Source organism: Danio rerio, chromosome 25, assembly GCF_052040795.2.
Source record: "Danio rerio strain M-AB ecotype USA chromosome 25, GRCz13ab, whole genome shotgun sequence".
Classification (NCBI taxonomy): Eukaryota; Metazoa; Chordata; class Actinopteri; order Cypriniformes; family Danionidae; genus Danio; species Danio rerio.
In genome coordinates, this window is record NC_141045.1 from 39,257,013 (window position 1) to 39,277,451 (window position 20,439).

At 35.8% G+C, this 20,439-nt stretch overlaps 2 protein-coding genes across 6 annotated transcripts in view; one reads left to right on the top strand and one right to left on the bottom strand.

The window, feature by feature from the left end:
* ankrd27 (ankyrin repeat domain 27 (VPS9 domain)) overlaps positions 1–9,767 on the top strand; it is a 61,453-nt gene extending 51,686 nt beyond the window's left edge. For all 5 annotated transcript variants that reach the window (XM_087312621.1, XM_087312620.1, XM_087312619.1 and 2 more), the window contains 6 exons: positions 448–567; positions 1,525–1,698; positions 3,563–3,644; positions 3,738–3,795; positions 4,100–4,151; positions 8,760–9,767. In XM_087312621.1, the coding sequence (XP_087168747.1) occupies positions 448–567; positions 1,525–1,698; positions 3,563–3,644; positions 3,738–3,795; positions 4,100–4,151; positions 8,760–8,987 (714 nt within the window). In that variant the 3' untranslated portion in view covers positions 8,988–9,767. The remainder of the gene's footprint in view (positions 1–447; positions 568–1,524; positions 1,699–3,562; positions 3,645–3,737; positions 3,796–4,099; positions 4,152–8,759) is intronic.
* snx20 (sorting nexin 20) overlaps positions 1–20,439 on the bottom strand; it is a 677,202-nt gene that overhangs the window by 647,854 nt on the left and 8,909 nt on the right. The gene's annotated exons all lie outside the window — the stretch shown is intronic.

The window sequence follows — 20,439 nt, forward strand, 5'->3', positions numbered from 1 at the left end:
GTGTGTGTGTGTGTATGCATATGCATGTTTTTTATTTGTGTGTGCATGAATGCGTGTGTGCATTTGTTTGTGCATCTGTGTGTGCGCATGTGACCGTGTGTGTGCTTGTGCATTCTGGTATTTATCACATTACAGGGACCCAATGTCCCCTGAAGTATAGCAATACCAGTTTTTGACCTTTTGACATTGTGTTTAGGGTTAGGGTATGCACATACAAAACAGACACACACACATGCAAGCACATGCACACAGAAATGCACAAACAAACACACACGTAAATACATACACATTCCTGTACACACACAAACAAGCAAACAATATACAGTCTATAGTAGAAATTAGATATGGGGAGAGCCTATAAAACATGAAAACACAACAAGTTGTGTGTGTGTGTGTGTGTGTGTGTGTGTGTGTGTGTGTGTGTGTGTGTGTGTGTGTTTACTGTAGGTGGTCTGTGCTCTCCTGGAGTGTAATGCCAAACTCAATAAGAAGGATCATTATGGGAACACACCGCTCATTCAGGCCTGTCTGAAGGGGAATCTGGAGATCGCCGGCGTCCTGCTGGAGGTAATCTGCTGGTTGTGTTTATATAGCTGGATACCATTTATTACTCCTTTTCATCCATCCATCTATATAACATCTATCCATTCGTCCATCTGTCTGTTCATTTATCTATTTACCATCTAGCTATCCTTTTGTCTATCTATCTATCGATCTATCTATCCATCCATGTCTGTCCATTTATCCATTCATCCATCTGTCCATTCATCCATTTATTCATCCGTCCGTCTATCTATCTATCTATCTATCTATCTATCTATCTATCTATCTATCTATCTATCTATCTATCTATCTATCTATCTATCTATCTATCTATCTATCTATCTATCTATCTATCCATCCATCCATCCATCTATATATCTATCTATATAGCTATCCTTATATCCATCCATCCATCCCTGTCCTTTTATCTGTCTGTCCGTCCGTCCTCGTTTACCCATTCATCCATCTGTCCATCCATTCGTTTATACATCTTATCCATCCATCCATTTATTCATCCATGTCTGTCCATTTATCCATCCATCTAGCTATCTATCTATCTGTCTGTCTGTCTATCCATTCATCCACCAGCTATCTGTTTGTTCATTTATCCATCCATTCCATCTATATATCATCCAATCGTCTATCTGTCTATCCATCCATTCATTCATCCATTCATTCATCCCTCCATCTATTTAACATCTGTCCATCCATCTATCAATATATCATCTATCTATCCTTTATTCATCTATGCATCCATCCATCTTTATATCATCTATTCTTCTTTTTGTCGGTCCATTTATCAATTCATCCATCTATATAACATTTATCCATTCATCCATCTCCATCCATCCATGTCGGCTTTCAAAGTCTACATCAGAGTTAGCCTATACTGCACATCCAGTGTGCGCTTCTCCGTCCTATTACAAAGTGTGTGTTAGTTTGCCGATTTTGCCGTGTAACAGTGTGTTTTGTGTCCGTCAGAGCGGTGCGCTGGTAAATCTGGCCAATAACCACGGGAACACGGGTCTGCATGAGGCTGTGAGAGGAGCAAACGTGCCGCTGGTGGAGCTGCTGCTGCACAGAGGAGCTTCAGTTCACATCCGCAACAACAGACAGAGAACAGCGCTGGACTGCGCACACGAGGCCGCCGCCAAGGTCAGAGTGCACTATACACTATCCACTGCTGCTATATACTGTTGAAGTCAGAATTATTCGCCGTCCTGTGAATTTTGTTATTTAAATATTTCCCAAAAGATGTTGTGAATTTATTTATTTTTTTATTTATTTTTTTCTCCCCCCACAGTATTTCCTATAATATTTTTTCTTCTGGAAAAAGTCTTTGTTTTATTTCGACTAGAATAAAAGCAGTTTTTTATTTTTTTAGAAGCATTTTAAGGTAAATATTATTAGCCCCCTTAAGCAATATTTGATATGAATATATGATTGTCTACAAAACAAGCCCGTTATACAACGACTTGCCTACTTTAACCTACTTTAGCCTTTAAGGGTGCTTTCACACTTGGTTCAATTGCCTGGACCATACCCAAGTTCACTTCCGTTACTTAGTCTGATTGCATTCATACCAGAAGTGAACCAGACCAGAGTTTGTGCGAAGTTCAGAAGACACATTCACACTAGCTAAACGTACCGTACTCTGACGTCAAACGAACCTGGGTGTGGACCCTAAGCTGAATACTCGTGTCGTGACCTGTTGAAGAATGGCTAGTCTAATATTATGTGCTGTCAGCATGGCAAGAAAAGAAATCAGTTATTAGAAATGAGTTATTAAAACTATATATTATGATTAGAAATGTGTTGGGAAAAAAAATCTCCGTTAAACGGAAATGGAGGGGAAAAATACAGGTGATAATTCAGACTTTAACTGCATGTATTAAAATGATAAAGTCTTCATTTTAAATGTTCTTTTCTATTTATCATGATATGAGCCTAATGAATAAAATAATAATAAGGGGGGGGCACAGTGGCTCAGTGGTTAGCACTGTCGCCTCACAGCAAGAAGATCACTGGTTCAAGTCCTGACTGGGTCAGTTGGTGTTTCTGTGTGGAGTTTGCATGTTCTCCCCGTTTTGATGTGGGTTTCCTCCGGGTGCTCTGCTTTCCCCCACAGCCCAAACACATTCAGTTGGATGAACTACATTGGCCGTAGTGTATAAGTGAGTGTGTGTGAATGTAAGTGTGCATGGGTGTTTACCAATACTGGGTTGCAGCTAGAAGGGCATCCGCTGGTTAAAACATATGCTGGAATAGTTGATGGTTCATTCCGACATGATATTCAGGATATCAGAAACGTATACAAATAAGGACAAACTAAACCCTTGGGTTAAAGTTTCATTTAAATTATTTATTAATTTAAAAATTAATTGACTTTTTTTAACCAAAGGAACAACATCCGAGATTTTTTTTTAAGAATATAATTAATAAAAAAAAGAAAACATTACTGTAAATATGTTATTGGAAGTCTGGAGTCATATAGATCACAAAATTAACTTAAAAGTTAACCTTATCTGTAATAACATTTTGTAAAACTGTTTTGGAACAATAACCGTACAAGTATACCTGAATTTAAATTAAATTAAAATTTAAAATTTTTATTTTATTTTTTATTTTTTAAATTGAAAGCTAGTGTGTAAATTGAGAGCACACCCAAAACACTTGAAACACTGAACACTAGATAAATTAAAAAGAAATTAAATCTCTTAAAACCTGCTTTTAATATAAACTCCACATCTTTGATCTGAGGTGACGCAGTGGCGCAGTAGGTAGTGCTGTCGCCTCACAGTAACAGGTGAATTGGGTAGGCTAAATTGTCCGTAGTGTATAAGTGTGTGTGTGGATGCTTCCCAGAAATGGGTTGCAACTGGTAGGGCATCTGCTGCATAAAAACGTGCTGGATAAGTTGGCGGTTCATTCCGCTGTGGCGACCCCGGATTAATAAAGGGACTAAGCTGACAAGAAAATGATTGAATGAATGAATTTTTGATCTGTTCTTCCGCTTCAGAACTCAGAGATTTTGAGACTCCTTCAGAAAGCATATGATGAAGCCCAGACGCAAAGGGCCAGAGCACCAGAGGGCATCATGGGTAAGGACTAGACAACTATTAATGTTGTTCAAATCACTATTATATAGTACAAACATAGAGTTAAATCTCAGGACACTGTTATTTCTTCAACAGCAAGAGTTAAACAGAGTCCTAACAATGGTGGACAGGATTTTGAGCACCACAAACAGAGGTACATTTACTGTCCAGTTCTATCTTTATTACACAACATTCTGAAATACCCCTGCTGTGTATGTATGTATGTATGTATGTATGTATGTATGTATGTATGTATGTATGTATGTATGTGTGTGTGTGTGTGTGTGTGTATATATATATATATATATATAGTCAAATGTGTTTTGCTTCTGTGATGTTAAGCTGTATTTTCAATAGCATTTCTGATTATTATGAATGTTTAAATCTATATATTTTAAGACCCTTTGTTGAATAAAATGTAATGTTGTTTGAAAGTGTTGTTCTGTATCTGTTACAAGGAGTCTGAAGAGAACAGACAGAGCGGCAGCTACAACAGCAGCAGCACAACAGGTATTATTATTATTATTATTATTATTATTATTATTAATCAGATTTATTTCCAGAGTATTTTGAATAAACTATGATTTTGGTTTATTTGGAATTTTTCAGCTGTGAAAAAATTCACAGAATTAACTAATTAGTTGAGTAATTTATGATGTACTACCACACAAACGTGCTTTAGGTTTAACAGGATTGTCATATTTATCCATTTAAAATTTTCATCTCGTAATTGTACAAACACACATACATTCCCTGTGCCACCTCTGCAGAGCTTCTGTGTCATTTCTTATTATTCTAGTTGCATTATTTTGTTTTATTTATAAAATATAAGATCATATAAAATATGCCACATCTCCCAGGCAGTAGACGTGGATCTTTCTGATGAATTTGTATTTAATGAACTGAAATTATTTGCAGAGGGCTAGACTGATTTTGGTCATTGTTTGCTTTGTTCAGAAACGCTAAAAAATACTTAATGTTGTTTTGTTTGATTTATTTGTTTCAATGTTTCTTAGTTTGATTTGTTTTGTTGCAATGTTGCATTTTCCTAGTTTGGTTTGCGTTATTTGTTACAATGTTCCATTTTTGTGAGGGTTTACTTAGCTTTTTTGTTACAATGTTTCTTGGTTTGGATTGTTTTGTTACAATGTTCCATTTTCTTGATTGGTTTGCATTATTTGTTACAATGTTTCTTGGTGTGGTTCATTTTTTTACAATGTTGCGTTTTCCTGGTTCATTTGCGTTTGTACAATGTTGCGTTTTCCTGGTCTGATTTGCGTTACTTGTTGACACGTTACATTTTCTTGGTTTGTATTGTTATAATGTTCCATTTTTGTGTAATTGTTACATTGTTCTATTTATCTTTTTGGTTTGGTTTGCTTTATTTGTTACAACATCTCTTGATTTGGTTCATTTTGTTATGTTACTTTTTTTGGTTTGGTTTGCGTTACTTGTTACAATGTTCCATTTTCGTCTTGGTTTAGTGTGCTTTTCTTGGTTTGGTTTGTTCTTTTTATCATGCTACATTTTTTGGTTTGGTTTGTGTTCTTGTTACAATGTTACATTTATTATTTGTTTTGCGTTACTTGTTACCATGTTACATTTTCTTGATTTAGTTTGTTTTGTTACCATGTTACATTTTCTTGGTTTAGTTTGTTTTGTTACAATGTGGCATTTTCTTGGTTTGGGTGTATATTGTTTGTTACAATGTTCCATTTTCTTGATTGGTTTGCATTATTTGTTAATGTTTCTTGGTGTGGTTAATTTTTTTACAATGTTGCCTTTTTCTGGTTTGATTTGCGTCTGTACAATGTTGCGTTTTCCTGGTTTGATTTGCGTTTTTACAATGTTGCGTTTTCCTGGTTTGATTTGCGTTTTCACAATGTTGCGTTTTCCTGGTTTGATTTGCGTTTTTACAATGTTGCGTTTTCCTGGTTTGATTTGCGTTTTCACAATGTTGCGTTTTCCTGGTTTGATTTGCGTTTTTACAATGTTGCGTTTTCCTGGTTTGATTTGCGTTTTCACAATGTTGCGTTTTCCTGGTTTGATTTGCGTTTTTACAATGTTGCGTTTTCCTGGTTTGATTTGCGTTTTCACAATGTTGCGTTTTCCTGGTTTGATTTGCGTTTTTACAATGTTGCGTTTTCCTGGTTTGATTTGCGTTTTCACAATGTTGCGTTTTCCTGGTTTGATTTGCGTTTTTACAATGTTGCGTTTTCCTGGTTTGATTTGCGTTTTTACAATGTTGCGTTTTCCTGGTTTGATTTGCGTTTTTACAATGTTGCGTTTTCCTGGTTTGATTTGCGTTTTCACAATGTTGCGTTTTCCTGGTTTGATTTGCGTTTTTACAATGTTGCGTTTTCCTGGTTTGATTTGCGTCTTAACAATGTTGCGTTTTCCTGGTTTGATTTGCGTTTTTACAATGTTGCGTTTTCCTGGTTTGATTTGCGTTTTCACAATGTTGCGTTTTCCTGGTTTGATTTGCGTCTTAACAATGTTGCGTTTTCCTGGTTTGATTTGCGTCTTAACAATGTTGCGTTTTCCTGGTTTGATTTGCGTTTTTACAATGTTGCGTTTTCCTGGTTTGATTTGCGTTTTCACAATGTTGCGTTTTCCTGGTTTGATTTGCGTTTTTACAATGTTGCGTTTTCCTGGTTTGATTTGCATTTTTACAATGTTGTGTTTTCCTGGTTTGATTTGCGTTTTTACAATGTTGCGTTTTCCTGGTTTGATTTGCGTCTTAACAATGTTGCGTTTTCCTGGTTTGATTTGCGTTTTTACAATGTTGCGTTTTCCTGGTTTGATTTGCGTTTTCACAATGTTGCGTTTTCCTGGTTTGATTTGCGTCTTAACAATGTTGCGTTTTCCTGGTTTGATTTGCGTTTTTACAATGTTGCGTTTTCCTGGTTTGATTTGCGTTTTCACAATGTTGCGTTTTCCTGGTTTGATTTGCGTCTTAACAATGTTGCGTTTTCCTGGTTTGATTTGCGTCTTAACAATGTTGCGTTTTCCTGGTTTGATTTGCGTTTTTACAATGTTGCGTTTTCCTGGTTTGATTTGCGTTTTCACAATGTTGCGTTTTCCTGGTTTGATTTGCGTTTTTACAATGTTGCGTTTTCCTGGTTTGATTTGCATTTTTACAATGTTGTGTTTTCCTGGTTTGATTTGCGTTTTTACAATGTTGCGTTTTCCTGGTTTGATTTGCGTCTTAACAATGTTGCGTTTTCCTGGTTTGATTTGCGTTTTTACAATGTTGCGTTTTCCTGGTTTGATTTGCGTTTTCACAATGTTGCGTTTTCCTGGTTTGATTTGCGTCTTAACAATGTTGCGTTTTCCTGGTTTGATTTGCGTCTTAACAATGTTGCGTTTTCCTGGTTTGATTTGCGTTTTTACAATGTTGCGTTTTCCTGGTTTGATTTGCGTTTTCACAATGTTGCGTTTTCCTGGTTTGATTTGCGTTTTTACAATGTTGCGTTTTCCTGGTTTGATTTGCATTTTTACAATGTTGTGTTTTCCTGGTTTGATTTGCGTTTTTACAATGTTGCGTTTTCCTGGTTTGATTTGCGTCTTAACAATGTTGCGTTTTCCTGGTTTGATTTGCGTTTTTACAATGTTGCGTTTTCCTGGTTTGATTTGCGTTTTTACAATGTTGCGTTTTCCTGGTTTGATTTGCGTTTTCACAATGTTGCGTTTTCCTGGTTTGATTTGCGTTTTCACAATGTTGCGTTTTCCTGGTTTGATTTGCGTTTTCACAATGTTGCGTTTTCCTGGTTTGATTTGCGTTTTCACAATGTTGCGTTTTCCTGGTTTGATTTGCGTTTTTACAATGTTGCGTTTTCCTGGTTTGATTTGCGTTTTCACAATGTTGCGTTTTCCTGGTTTGATTTGCGTTTTCACAATGTTGCGTTTTCCTGGTTTGATTTGCGTCTTCACAATGTTGCGTTTTCCTGGTTTGATTTTGCGTTTTTACAATGTTATTTTTCTGGTTTGATTTGCGTTTTTACAATGTTGCGTTTTCTTGGTTTGGTTTGCGTTCTTGCTACCATGTCACATTTTTCTTGGTTTAGTTTGTATTGTAACAATGTTCCATTTTTGTCTTGGATTGGTTTGCTTTCTTTGTTGCAATGTTTTTTTTTTATTTGGATCGTTTTGTTACAATGTTACGTTTTCTTGGATTGGTTTGCGTTACTTGTTACAATATTTTGTTTTGTTTTCATTACTTGTTACAATGCTTCATTTTTGTCTTGGATTTTTTTGTTTTTGTTTAATTTGTCACAATGTTTCTTGCTTCATTTTTCACATTGTTACATTTATCTTTTTAGTTTGCTTTGTTACAACGTCTCTTTGTTGAATTTTTTCAAAATGTTATATTGTCCTGGTTTGGTTTGCGTTACTTGTTACAATGTTCCATTTTTGTGAGGGTTTACTTAGCTTTTTTGTTATAATGTTTCTTGGTGTGGATTGTTGTGTTTTCTTGGTTTAATTTGCGTTATTTGTTACAATGTTGCATTTTCTTGGTTTGGTTTGTATTTTTACAATGTTCCTTTTTTGTCTTGGATTGGTTTGCTTTATTTTCATACAATGTTTTTTGGCTTGGATCGTTTGTTACAATTTTACAATTTCTTTGTTTGGTTTGCGTTACTTGTAGCATTTTTGTCTTGGTTTCTTTCGCTTCAATTTTTACAACGTTTCTTGCTTTATTTTGTTTCATTGTTACCTTTTCTTGCTTTGCTTTGCTTTTTGTTACGATGTTCCTTGGTTTGGTTCGTTTTGTTACTATTGCTAAATTTTCTTGCTTTGGTTTGCGTTAGTTAATACAGTGTTGCATTTCTGCCTTGCTTTGGTTCACTTTAATTTGTTACAATGTTTCTTGCTTTGTTTTGTTACTTTGTAACATTTTCTTTTCGCATTGGTTCGCTTTCACAAATCTACATTTGAAGCATTTCTACACTTATTATCATATAAAGCTATAACTCAACAATGCATATGTTTTTACTGCACATTGCAATATTTTTTTTTTAAATGGATCTCAGCTTCACTTTTTCCAACTATGAAATCTTCAAATGCACATAAAAACACTCAAAGCTATCTTCTGCTAACATGACCTGTTGGTGTCAGACTGCAGGGAGCGACAGACGGAGACTGACCCGAGGAGAAACACTGGACATCAGTGATCCACAGCCTCCGAGCAGACCCCTGACCCGCAGCCACACCATCAGCCAAGACCTGAGTTCCAGCGTTCAGCCCGAAGAGCAGATCAACGGTGGAAAACGGGAGGATGAAGAAGATCCGTCCGGAGCTGAAGCAGATCCTCCAGACACTGAGATGGACAGCGTGGTGTTGTGAAGAGAAATAAACCCACCATCACCTGAGCTGAACATGCAAGACTCCTGATTCTTTAAGAGGTGATTCACCGAGTGTTTTAACGGTTTTAAGGATCTGTGTGTTGTGTGAAGATGATGTTGCTTGCTTAATTTCGCTTCAAAACGATGACCAGAAATCGGTAAGTGTATGAAATATGCAGGTAATCTGACAGAAACGGCATGCAGAGGAGTTTTGTCTTCACTTTTAACATGTGGGATAAAGGGAGACGTTCAGAATATACACAGAAGAATGTGATTATCTGCCACATTTACTTTTATTTTTCTATCAGAATGTCACTTTATAAAAAGGGATTGTCAAGGTGAGGATGTAGCGAGGGGGTTGTGTTGCTTTTTGTGGTTCATTTGTACACTCACCGAATATTAATATAGATAATAGTGAAATATATTTCCTTATTTCCTCCTCTTATGAGCATCTACCCATGTTCTTCCCTGTTTTAGTTAATTCCACAGTATTAATTCATTTCTCAGCTCCTTACACGTTTAAAACACTGACGCATCACTTTAAATCACAGTGCAGATCATTTACAGTGTGTTTTTTGGATTATTTTTATTTATGATGATCTTTTTTTGGTTTGCATCTCGGGGTGAAATGCTGCGTTGTTTTGCAGTGAATGTGCCGGGGGTCTGCGGGGGGCTGCGATAGAGACAGCTCTGTTTCAATCACGCACTTTATTCCAGGTTTCTGTGCAAGTTTGCTTTTAGAGTCGAGCTCTAAACTGATTAAAGCTGAACAACAACAGTCTGAGGAGTGTGTGGAGATGTGTTTCTACTGGTGTGTGTGTATTAGAGAGAGAGAAAGTGTGTGTGTGTGTGTGTGTGTGTGTGTGTGTGTGAGAGAGAGAGAGAGAGAGACAGAAAGCATGTCTCTAACAGAGTGTGTGTTTGAAAGAAAAAGGGTGTGTGTCTGAGAATGTGAAATGTGTGTGAGAGAGTTTGACAGTGAATTTGAGAGAGAAAGTGTGTGTGTCTGAGAATGTGAAATGTGTGTGAGTGTATTTGAGAGAGAGAGAGAAAGTGTGTGTCTGAGTTTGTGAGAGGGTGTGTGGACAAAAAGTGTGTTTGAAAGAAAATGTGTGTCAAAGTGTGTATGTCAGAGAAAGTGTGTGAGAGAGAATGCGTGTTTGTAAAACAAAGTGTGTGTCTGTAAAAATGTGTAATGTCAAAGAAAGTGTTCGTTTGTTAGAGAAAGTGTGTCTGTAAGAGTGAGAGAAGTGTGTGAGTGTGTGTTGGAAACCGAAAATGTGAGAGAAAGAAAGTGTGTGTGAGAGAGACAGAAAAGTGTGTGTGTGTGTGTGTGTGTGTGTGTGTGTGTGTGTGTGAGCAGTGTTTGAGTGATGCAGGACAGTAATTTGTGGATCTTCATATATTCTGATGATGTAATAAAGCACACACAGGTCTGAGATCAGCTGTGCTGGACTATCAGAGTTCATGAAGGAGAGATTCTGTTTGTATGATCGACTTTCGGTTTCTGCTGTAACGCTAAAGTTAATCTGCCTCATTTCATTTGTGCCAAAATAATTGAATAAAACCATAAAATAAGTCAAAGTGTTGTGCTGAAATCTATTGATTATATAAACAACACAGATTTATTATTATTATTATTATTATTATTATTATTATTATTACAATATCATTATGTTGTTATTATTATTATTATTATTGTATTAATATTTTACTATTAGTATAAGTAATATATATTATTATTATTTTTATTGCATTATTATTATTATTATTATTATTATTGCATGTTAATATTATTATTATTATTATTATTATTGTTATATTATACCATTATTATTGTATTATATTATTATTATTAATATTATTATTAAATATTATTATTATTTTTATAATTACATTATCATTATTGTTATATTATTGTTTTATTATAATTATGATTATATCGTTATTATATTTTATTTTTATTGCCGTTATGATTATTTTATTATTATAATATTATTATTATTATTATTATTATTAAATTAACATTATTGTTAATTGATATTATTAATTGATATTATTGTTATTTATATCTTATTGTTATTATATTAAAATTCTTATTCATATTATCATTATTTAGATTATTATATTATTTTAATGTTATCATTATTATTATTTATATTATTATTATTATTATTATTATTATTATTATTATATTAAAATTCTTATTCATATTATTATTTAGATTATTATATTATTTTAATATTATTATTATTTAATTCATCTTATTTTAGCTTAGTCCATTATTTGTCAGGGGTCACCACAGTGGAATGACCTCCCTGCTATTTGTTTTAGTCTCACTGATGCTGGTAAAGCGTTAATATAATTTATAATTTCAAGTATTTTAGCTTTTCGTTTCATTTTATTCCACTGTCTCAGGTTTATCACAAGAAACTCTTGATTGTTGATCAGTGCGTGAAGCGGACAGCAGAGGGCAGTGTTACACTGCAGCAGATCTAAAACACACACACACACACACACACACACCGCATTCAGTGTCATCTATTCACTGAAGAAAACGTAAATGGAAAAACTACTGTATTAAAACGTTTAAGCTATAAAATTAGCTTGATTAATAAACATATGTAGTGTTTTATATATATTGTAATCAAATATTGATCAAAATATGAATTAAAATGGCCTGACAATAATCATTCATTCATTCATTTTCCTACAGCTTAGTCCCTTTATTCATCAGGGGTCGCCACAGAGGAATGAACTATTCCAGCATATGTTTTACACAGCGGATGCCCTTCCAGCTGCAACCCAGAACTGGGAAACACCCATACACACACTCATACAGGAGGAAACCCACACCAACACGGGGAGAACATGCAAACTCCACACAGAATTATAAATGAGGATCTGTTTAAGTCTGATTTATTTATAAATGTAAAAAGCTAAACGGTTTAACTTTATTTGTATAAAATAAACATCACGGCAGGATAAATGTTTTGCAAAGTAACAAACTTAATTTAAATTTGTAAAAATTAATTTATTAAAAAATAAATGTCAAATAAATAAATAAACTAAAAAAACAATAGAGCAGGCCTGCATTATTTTATTCTATTAAATAGATTTAAATTTGTGTGTGTGTGTGTGTGTGTGTGTGTGTGTGTGTGTGTGTGTGTGTGTGTGTGTGTGTGTGTGTGTGTGTGTGTGTGTGTGGCAGTAGTAGTAGAGTTGAGTGTATTGTGTGTGTGAATGAGGGAAATGAACATGCAGAGGAAGCGACAGCAGCAGCTCAATGATTCTCCGTCACATCAACACAATATCGACATCTGCTGCACAACATGATGGACACACTATAGATCCAGCCTTCATTACAGCACTGCCCTCAGCATACACAACACAACTACACAAGTCAAGTCATTTCGCTACGTGTTCACTGTTTTACAGTGGAACAACACAACAACACACACCAATAAAACAACCACATACAGCGCAACACAAGTCGTCAATGAGCTTCATTGTCATTTTGCTACATGCATTCATTCATTGTCTTACAGTGAAACAACACAACCCCGATACAACAACACAATACAACACCGCACAACAAAACTAAATACAACACAATTAAATAAAACTTTACAACACAACCCAATACAAAACAACAAAACTAAATACAACACAACCCAATACAAACAAACACAACTAAATACAACACAACCCAATACAAAACAGCACAACTAAATACAACACAACCCAACACAAATAAAGACAACCCAATACAAAAAACACAGCTAAATACAAAACTACCCAATACAAAAACACAACCCAATTTAAACAACACAACTAAATACAACACAACCCAATACAAACAAACACAACTAAATACAACAAGACAACCTAATACAAAACAACACAACTAAATACAACACAACCCAATACAAAACAACACAACTAAATACAACACAACCCAATACAAAACAACACAACTAAATACAAAACAACACAACTAAATACAACACAACCCAATACAAAACAACACAACTAAATACAAAACAACACAACTAAATACAACACAACCCAATACAAAACAACACAACCCAATACAAAACAACACAACTAAATACAACACAACCCAATACAAACAAACACAACTAAATACAACACAACCCAATACAAACAAACACAACTAAATACAACACAACCCAATACAAACAAACACAACTAAATACAACAAGACAACATAATAAAAAACAACACAACTAAATACAACACAACCCAATACAAAACAACACAACAAAATACAACACAACTAAATACAAAACAACACAACTAAATACAACACAACCCAATACAATACAACACAATTAAATACAACACAACCCAATTCAAAACAACACAACTAAATACAACACAACCCAATACAAAACAACAACTAAATACAACACAATCCAGTACAAAACAACACAACTAAATACAAAACATCACAACTAAATACAACACAACCCAATTCAAAACAACACAACTAAATACAACACAACCCAATACAAAACAACAACTAAATACATCAAAACTAAATACAACAACACAACCCAATACAACACAACAAAATACAACACAACCCAGTACAAAACAACACAACTAAATACAACAACAAAACCCAACACAAAACAGCACAACTAAATACAACACAACCCAATACAAAACAACACAACTAAATACAACACAACCCAATACAAAACAACACAACTAAATACAACACAACCCAATTCAAAACAACACAACTAAATACAACACAACCCAATACAAAACAACACAACTAAATACAACACAACCCAATTCAAAACAACACAACTAAATACAACACAACCCAATACAAAACAACACAACTAAATACAACAACACAACCAATACAAAACAACACAAATACAACAACACAACCCAATACAAAACAACACAAATACAACAACACAACCCAATACAAAACACAACTAAATACAACAACACAACCCAATACAAAACAACACAACTAAATTAAACACAACCCAATACAAAATACAACTGAACACAAAAACACAACTCAATACAAAACAGCACAACTAAATACAGCAACACAATCCAATACACCATAACAAAGCTAAATACAACTTCAAAACACAACTAAATACAACACTACACAATTAAATATAACTTCGCAACACAACCCAATACAATACAACACAACACATCCCAATGAAGCACAATACAGTACACCAATTTTAATACAACACAACCCAACCAGTACAGCACAACAATAATAATAATTCATTCATACATTTTTCTTCAGCTTAGTCCCTTTATTAATCTGGGGTCACCACAGCGGAATGAACCACCAACTTATCCAGCATATGTTTTACATAGCGGATTCATCAATTCCCCTATAGCGCATGTGTTTAGACTGTGGAAGAAACGAAACACCCGGAGGAAACCCACGTCAACATGGGGAGAACATGCAAACTCCACGCAGTTACACCAACTGACCCAGCAGAGACTCGAAACAGCAACCTTCTTGCTGTGAGATCTCTGATCCACCGTGTCGCCCTAACAATACTAATAATATATATTTTTTTTTATTACTGTTGCTATTAGCAGTAGTTATATCATTATTTTATTTCATCTCTTATATCTACTTAATTTTTTATTTACATAATTTTGTTATTTATATTGCCTAATGATTTTTTTTGTAAATTATTTTAGTATTATTTTAAATTATAGTATTTTGATTCATCAAAAAATAAATAAGCGTGCAGAAACATCTAAAGTCCCATTTATTTTATTATTTATTTAATTAATTGAATTATTTATTTATTTTATTGGCTTTTTGAGTTATTTATTTATTTACTTTTATATTTATTTAAATAAAATATTTTATTTTATATTTATCTATTTATTTTATATTTATGTAATTAATATTATTGTATTGTATTATGTATTTATTTCATCTATTTATTTTACTTTGTTTTATTTGTTTTTTTATTTAGGTAATTAATTTAATAATATATATTTATTTATTTATTATTTTATTTTGTTTGTTTATTTATTTATTTATTATTTTATGTACTTAATTATTTTATTTATTCATTCATTTTATTTATTTTACTTTATTTTATTGGCTTTTTGTTCTATTTATTTATCTTTTTATTTCATTTATTTATTTATTTAATAATATTTACTATTTTAATACTAAATTTTTTATTTCGTTTATTTGTTAATTGTATTTTTTATTTATTGATTTAATTAATTAATTAATATTTAATATTATTTATTTTGTGTTTAATTCATTTTTTAAATGATTTCATTTGTTTCCTTTTATTATTTTTTTCTGTGACAAAAATAGTTTTGGTTTCAGGGAGCTATATAAAGCCTGTAGTTTGAATGGGAGCTGAACGGTCACGTCTAGAAATGTGTGTATAATAACACGTTACTCTACTGTTCATTAAGCTATAAGTGCATTAACTGGAGTCTGTGGATGACCTCTGGAAGATGATCCTGTATGATCATTGCTGATGTCGAGTCTCTGAGTGTGACGATCTGATCATTTCAGCTCTTAAATGTCAGCTTGGTCTCCGGCTTTAGGAAATCCAGCATACACACTTCAGCTGAGTCTCAGATCAGTTCATGATGAATGTAAATGTTTTCAGTTCAGTCACGGCCTGCGAGAGCTGCATTTAGACTTCATGCCTGCTTTACTAATAACACACACTTATTCTGATCCAGAGTCAGTCAGTGCTCAGCTCAGTCTGTCTGCTAATGCTGAGTCCTGACGACGTTTCAGCTTCTAACTTGCATATATGTGTGTGTGTGTGGTGCATATGTGTGTGTGTATTTATAGAGTGTGTGTGTGTGTGTGTGTGTGTGTGTGTGTGTGTGTGTGTGTGTATTTATAGTGGATAGTTGTAAGTGTGTGTGTATGTGTGCATGTACTTTGTGTGTGTGCGTGCATATGTGTGTGGGTATTTATAGAGTGTGTGTGTGTGTGTTTATAGTGGATATTTGTAAGTGTGTGTGTGTGTGCATGTACTGTGTGCGTGCATATGTGTGTGTGTGTGTGTGTGTATTTATAGAGTATGTGTGCATGTGTGTGTGTGTGTGTGTGTGTTCATAGTGGATATTTGTGTGTGTGTGTGTGTGTGTGTGTGTGTGTGTGTGCATACACATTTGTGTGCACATAGATGTGTGTTTACATGCATATACATTTGTGTGTGTATGTGTGCATAGACATGATTTTGTGTGTGAGCATATACATGTGTGTGTGCATAGATATATGTTTGCATGCATATACATTTGTGTGTGTGTGTGTGTGTGCATGCATTGTGTGTATGAGTGCATTTGTGTCCATGTGTGTGTATTTATAGTGGATATTTGTAAGTGTGTGTGTGCATGTACAGTGGATATTTGTACTGTGTGTGTGTTTGTTTGTATATTTTTGATTGTGTGTGTGTGTGTGTGTGCGTGCGTGCAAGCATATACATTTGTGTGTGCATATATCTGTGTTTGCATGCATATACATTTGCGTGCGTGTGTTTGTGTGCGCATGTGTGTTGGTGTATGTGTTCATATATATTTGTGTGTGTGTGTGTGTGTGTGTGTGTGTGTGTGTGTGTGTGTCTCTCCTGCCGCTGTGAGCATGTGCTCTGACAGTCATTGCCGGGGGGCGAGGCCTGCTCTGACAGCAGCAGAGACGCTCATTTGAGGGCGAGCCGTCAGAAATGTCACACACTCCGCCTGGGCTCCGACTCTCCCCCCCACACATACACACACACACACACACACAAGCGCGGCCCCTCACCACTGGCTGACGGACTGACGAAAGTTTTGTCGGACGCAGAGACAGAAAACTTTCCCTGACAAGGTGACAGTTGTTGATGCGTGCAGCTGTCCAGTCTGCAGCCGTCTCTGGAGAGCGCAGGGAGGGAGGGAGGGGCGCAGGAGAGGGTCCCTAATCACTAATTTAGTGCCAGCCATGGCATTCTGCCGGGGGGCACATACACAGGGATACAAGGCTGTGTACACACTTATGAGGGCGGACAGCACTGGATGAACCTCTGCAGATCGCCTTGTGTCTTTTAGTGTCAGGGTCGAATCAAAACAAACACTAACTTCCTGCGCTCGCTTCACACATCAGCCTGGGCCAGAAAACACACACCGCAGTTATGCTGTATACCGCTTACTTTCTGCTGCAAGACACAAAAAAGGAGAGGCTTAGAAGAATGTTCATGCTGCCCTGTTCTACGACACTGTAAAGAGTTGAATATGTGTGTAGTACTGGCATGTACAGAAACCACAGCATAGTTATGGAGAAGCTGAAAATCAACTGCAAACAACTTGCTTTCTGATTCAGAACACAAAAAGAAAAGGTTTTGAAGAATGTTTGTGCTGCCCTGTTTTACTACACAGTAAAAATGTAATGACAGAAAGTTTGGGGTTGGGTTGTGTGTCTTTGGCATGGTCAGAAAACATACCACAGTTATATTATCCGCTTACTTTCCGGTGCAGAGCACAAAAAATGAGAGGTTTAGAAGAATGTTTGTGCTGCCCTGTTCTTCTAAAAATGAATGACAAAAAGTTTGGGGTTGGCTTGTGTCATTGGCATGGTCAGAAAACACTACAGTTATGGAGAGCTGAAAATTCAACTGCATTTCTGCTGCGGAACACAAAAAAAAGAGATTTAGAAGAATGTTCATGCTGCTCTGTTCTTCTACACTGTAAGAAATTGATTGACAGTTTGGGGTTGGGTGGTGTGTCGTTGGCATGGTCAGAAAACACTACAGTTATAGAGAAGCTGAAAGTTCAACTGCATTCCACTTTCTGGTGCAGAACACAAAAAGGAAAGGTTTAGAAGAATGTTCCCGCTGCCCTGTTCTAATACACTGTAAAAAAAATAATTAAATGACAGTTTGGGGTGGGATAGGGTGTCGTTAGCATGGTCAAAAAAACAGACTACAGTTAGGGAGAAGCAGAAAATTCAACTGCATTTCTGATGCGGAACACATAAAAGGAGAGGTTTAGAAAAATGTTTGCGCTGCCCTGTTCTATGATATTGTAAAAATTGAATGAGTGTCTGACATTGGCTCGTTATAGAGATATTTCAACTGCATACAACCTGATACAGAACACAGAAAGGAGAGGTTTCAAAGAATGTTTGTGCTGCCCTGTTTTACTACACAGTAAAAATGTAATGACAGAAAGTTTGGGGTTGGGTTGTGTGTCTTCGGCATGGTCAGAAAACATACCACAGTTATTTTGTCCGCTTACTTTCCTGTGCAGAGCACAAAAAATAGAGGTTCAGAAGAATGTTTGAGCTGCCCTGTTCTTCTACACTGTAAAAAAAAAATTAATGACAAAAAGTTTGGGGTGGGGTCTGATTGTGTCATTGGCATGGTCAGAAAACACACTACAGTTAAGGAGAAGCTGAAAATTCAACTGCATTTCTGGTGCGGAACACACAAAAAGAGATTTAGAAGAATGTTCATGCTGCTCTGTTCTTCTACACTGTAAGAAATTGATTGACAGTTTGGGGTTGGGTGGTGTGTCGTTGGCATGGTCAGAAAACACTACAGTTATAGAGAAGCTGAAAGTTCAACTGCATTCCACTTTCTGGTGCAGAACACAAAAAGGAAAGGTTTAGAAGAATGTTCCCGCTGCCCTGTTCTAATACACTGTAAAAAAAATAATTAAATGACAGTTTGGGGTGGGATAGGGTGTCGTTAGCATGGTCAAAAAAACAGACTACAGTTAGGGAGAAGCAGAAAATTCAACTGCATTTCTGATGCGGAACGCATAAAAGGAGAGGTTTAGAAGAATGTTCCCGCTGCCCTGTTCTAATACACTGTAAAAAAAAAAAAAAAAAATGACAAAGTTTGGGGTGGGATAGGGTGTCGTTAACATGGTCAGAAAACACACTACAGTTATGGAGAAGCTGAAAATTCAACTGCATTTCTGGTGCGGAACACAAAAAAAGAGATTTAGAAGAATGTTCATGCTGCTCTGTTCTTCTACACTAAGAAATTGAATGACACAGTTTGGGGTTGGGTGGTGTGTCGTTGGCATGGTCAGAAAACGCAATACAGTTATGGAGAAGCTGATATTCATCTGCATACAGCTTACTTTCTGGTGCAGAAAAAAATTAAGGAGAGGTTTAGAAGAATGTGCACGCTACCCTGTTTGTCTACACTAAAAAAAAGTTGAATGACAAAAAGTTTGGGGTGGGGTAGGGTTTCGTTGGCTTGGTCAGAAAACACCACAGTTATAAAGAAGCTGGAAATTCAACTGCATTTCTGATGCGGAAAACAAAACCTGAGTTTTACAAGAATGTTCGCACTGCCCTGTTCTATAATACGGTAAAAAGTGGAATAAGTGGCATGAGAAGAAATCACACCATAGTTGTGGAGAAGCTTTAACTGCTGAAAATCAGCTGCACACGACTTGACACGGCTTTCTGATTCAGAACACAAAAAAGAGAGATTTTGAAGAATGTTCATGCTGCTGCGTTCTACTACACTGTAAAAAAACAATATTATACAAAGCCAGAAAAAAAACACTGCAGGTATGGCGAAGATAAAATTCAACTGCACATGTGCATATGACTTACTTTCCGGTGTGGAACACAAAAAGGAGAGGTTTAGAAGAATGTTCACGCTGCCCTGTTCTACTGCTAAATTGCAACAAAATTTAATGACAAAAGGTCAAGACTTTTTGGGGGGGGGCTGTGTAGCATCGAAAATTCAACGGTATACTGCTTTCTGTCTGGTGTAAAACAATACTAAAATGTCAATAAAAGACACTTTGTTAAACTGTAGTTCAACATAAAAAGTCACACCAACATGCAATTCACAACCGTGAATACGCGTGAATCACAAAATACGGAAACTGCTCATTAACATATTATTACAACGCACACACACACTTCACAGAATGAAGATGCATGGACAGGGCAAAGTGGACACACACACACACACACACACACACACACAGGTCCTGTGTGTGTGTGTGTGTGTGTGTGTGTGTGTGTGTTATGGACAGCATCTTTGCATTGTGTTTTCTCCGTTAATTGCTCCTGACCCTTTCTCTGCAGCTCGTGTGTGTGTGTGTGTGTGTGTGTGTGTGTGTGTGTGTGTGTGTGTGTGTGTGTGTGTGTGTGTGTGTGTGTGTGTGTGTGTGTGTGTGTGTGTGTGTGTGTGTGTGTGTGTGTGTGTGTGTGTGTGTGTGTGTGTGTGTGTGTGTGTGTGTGTGTGTGTGTGTGTGTGTGTGTGCGCAGATCAGCGCTGGCCTTATCTAATTTCATTAATGTGATCTCCTGTCCATTGGCTGACAGCTTAATGGTCATTATTTGTGGTTCCCTTCAAATAAAGCTCAGACTGTAAATTGCAGTCTGTGGCGATCGGGATCTAAGTGCCACCCCGCATTACTATATAATATCTATCCCT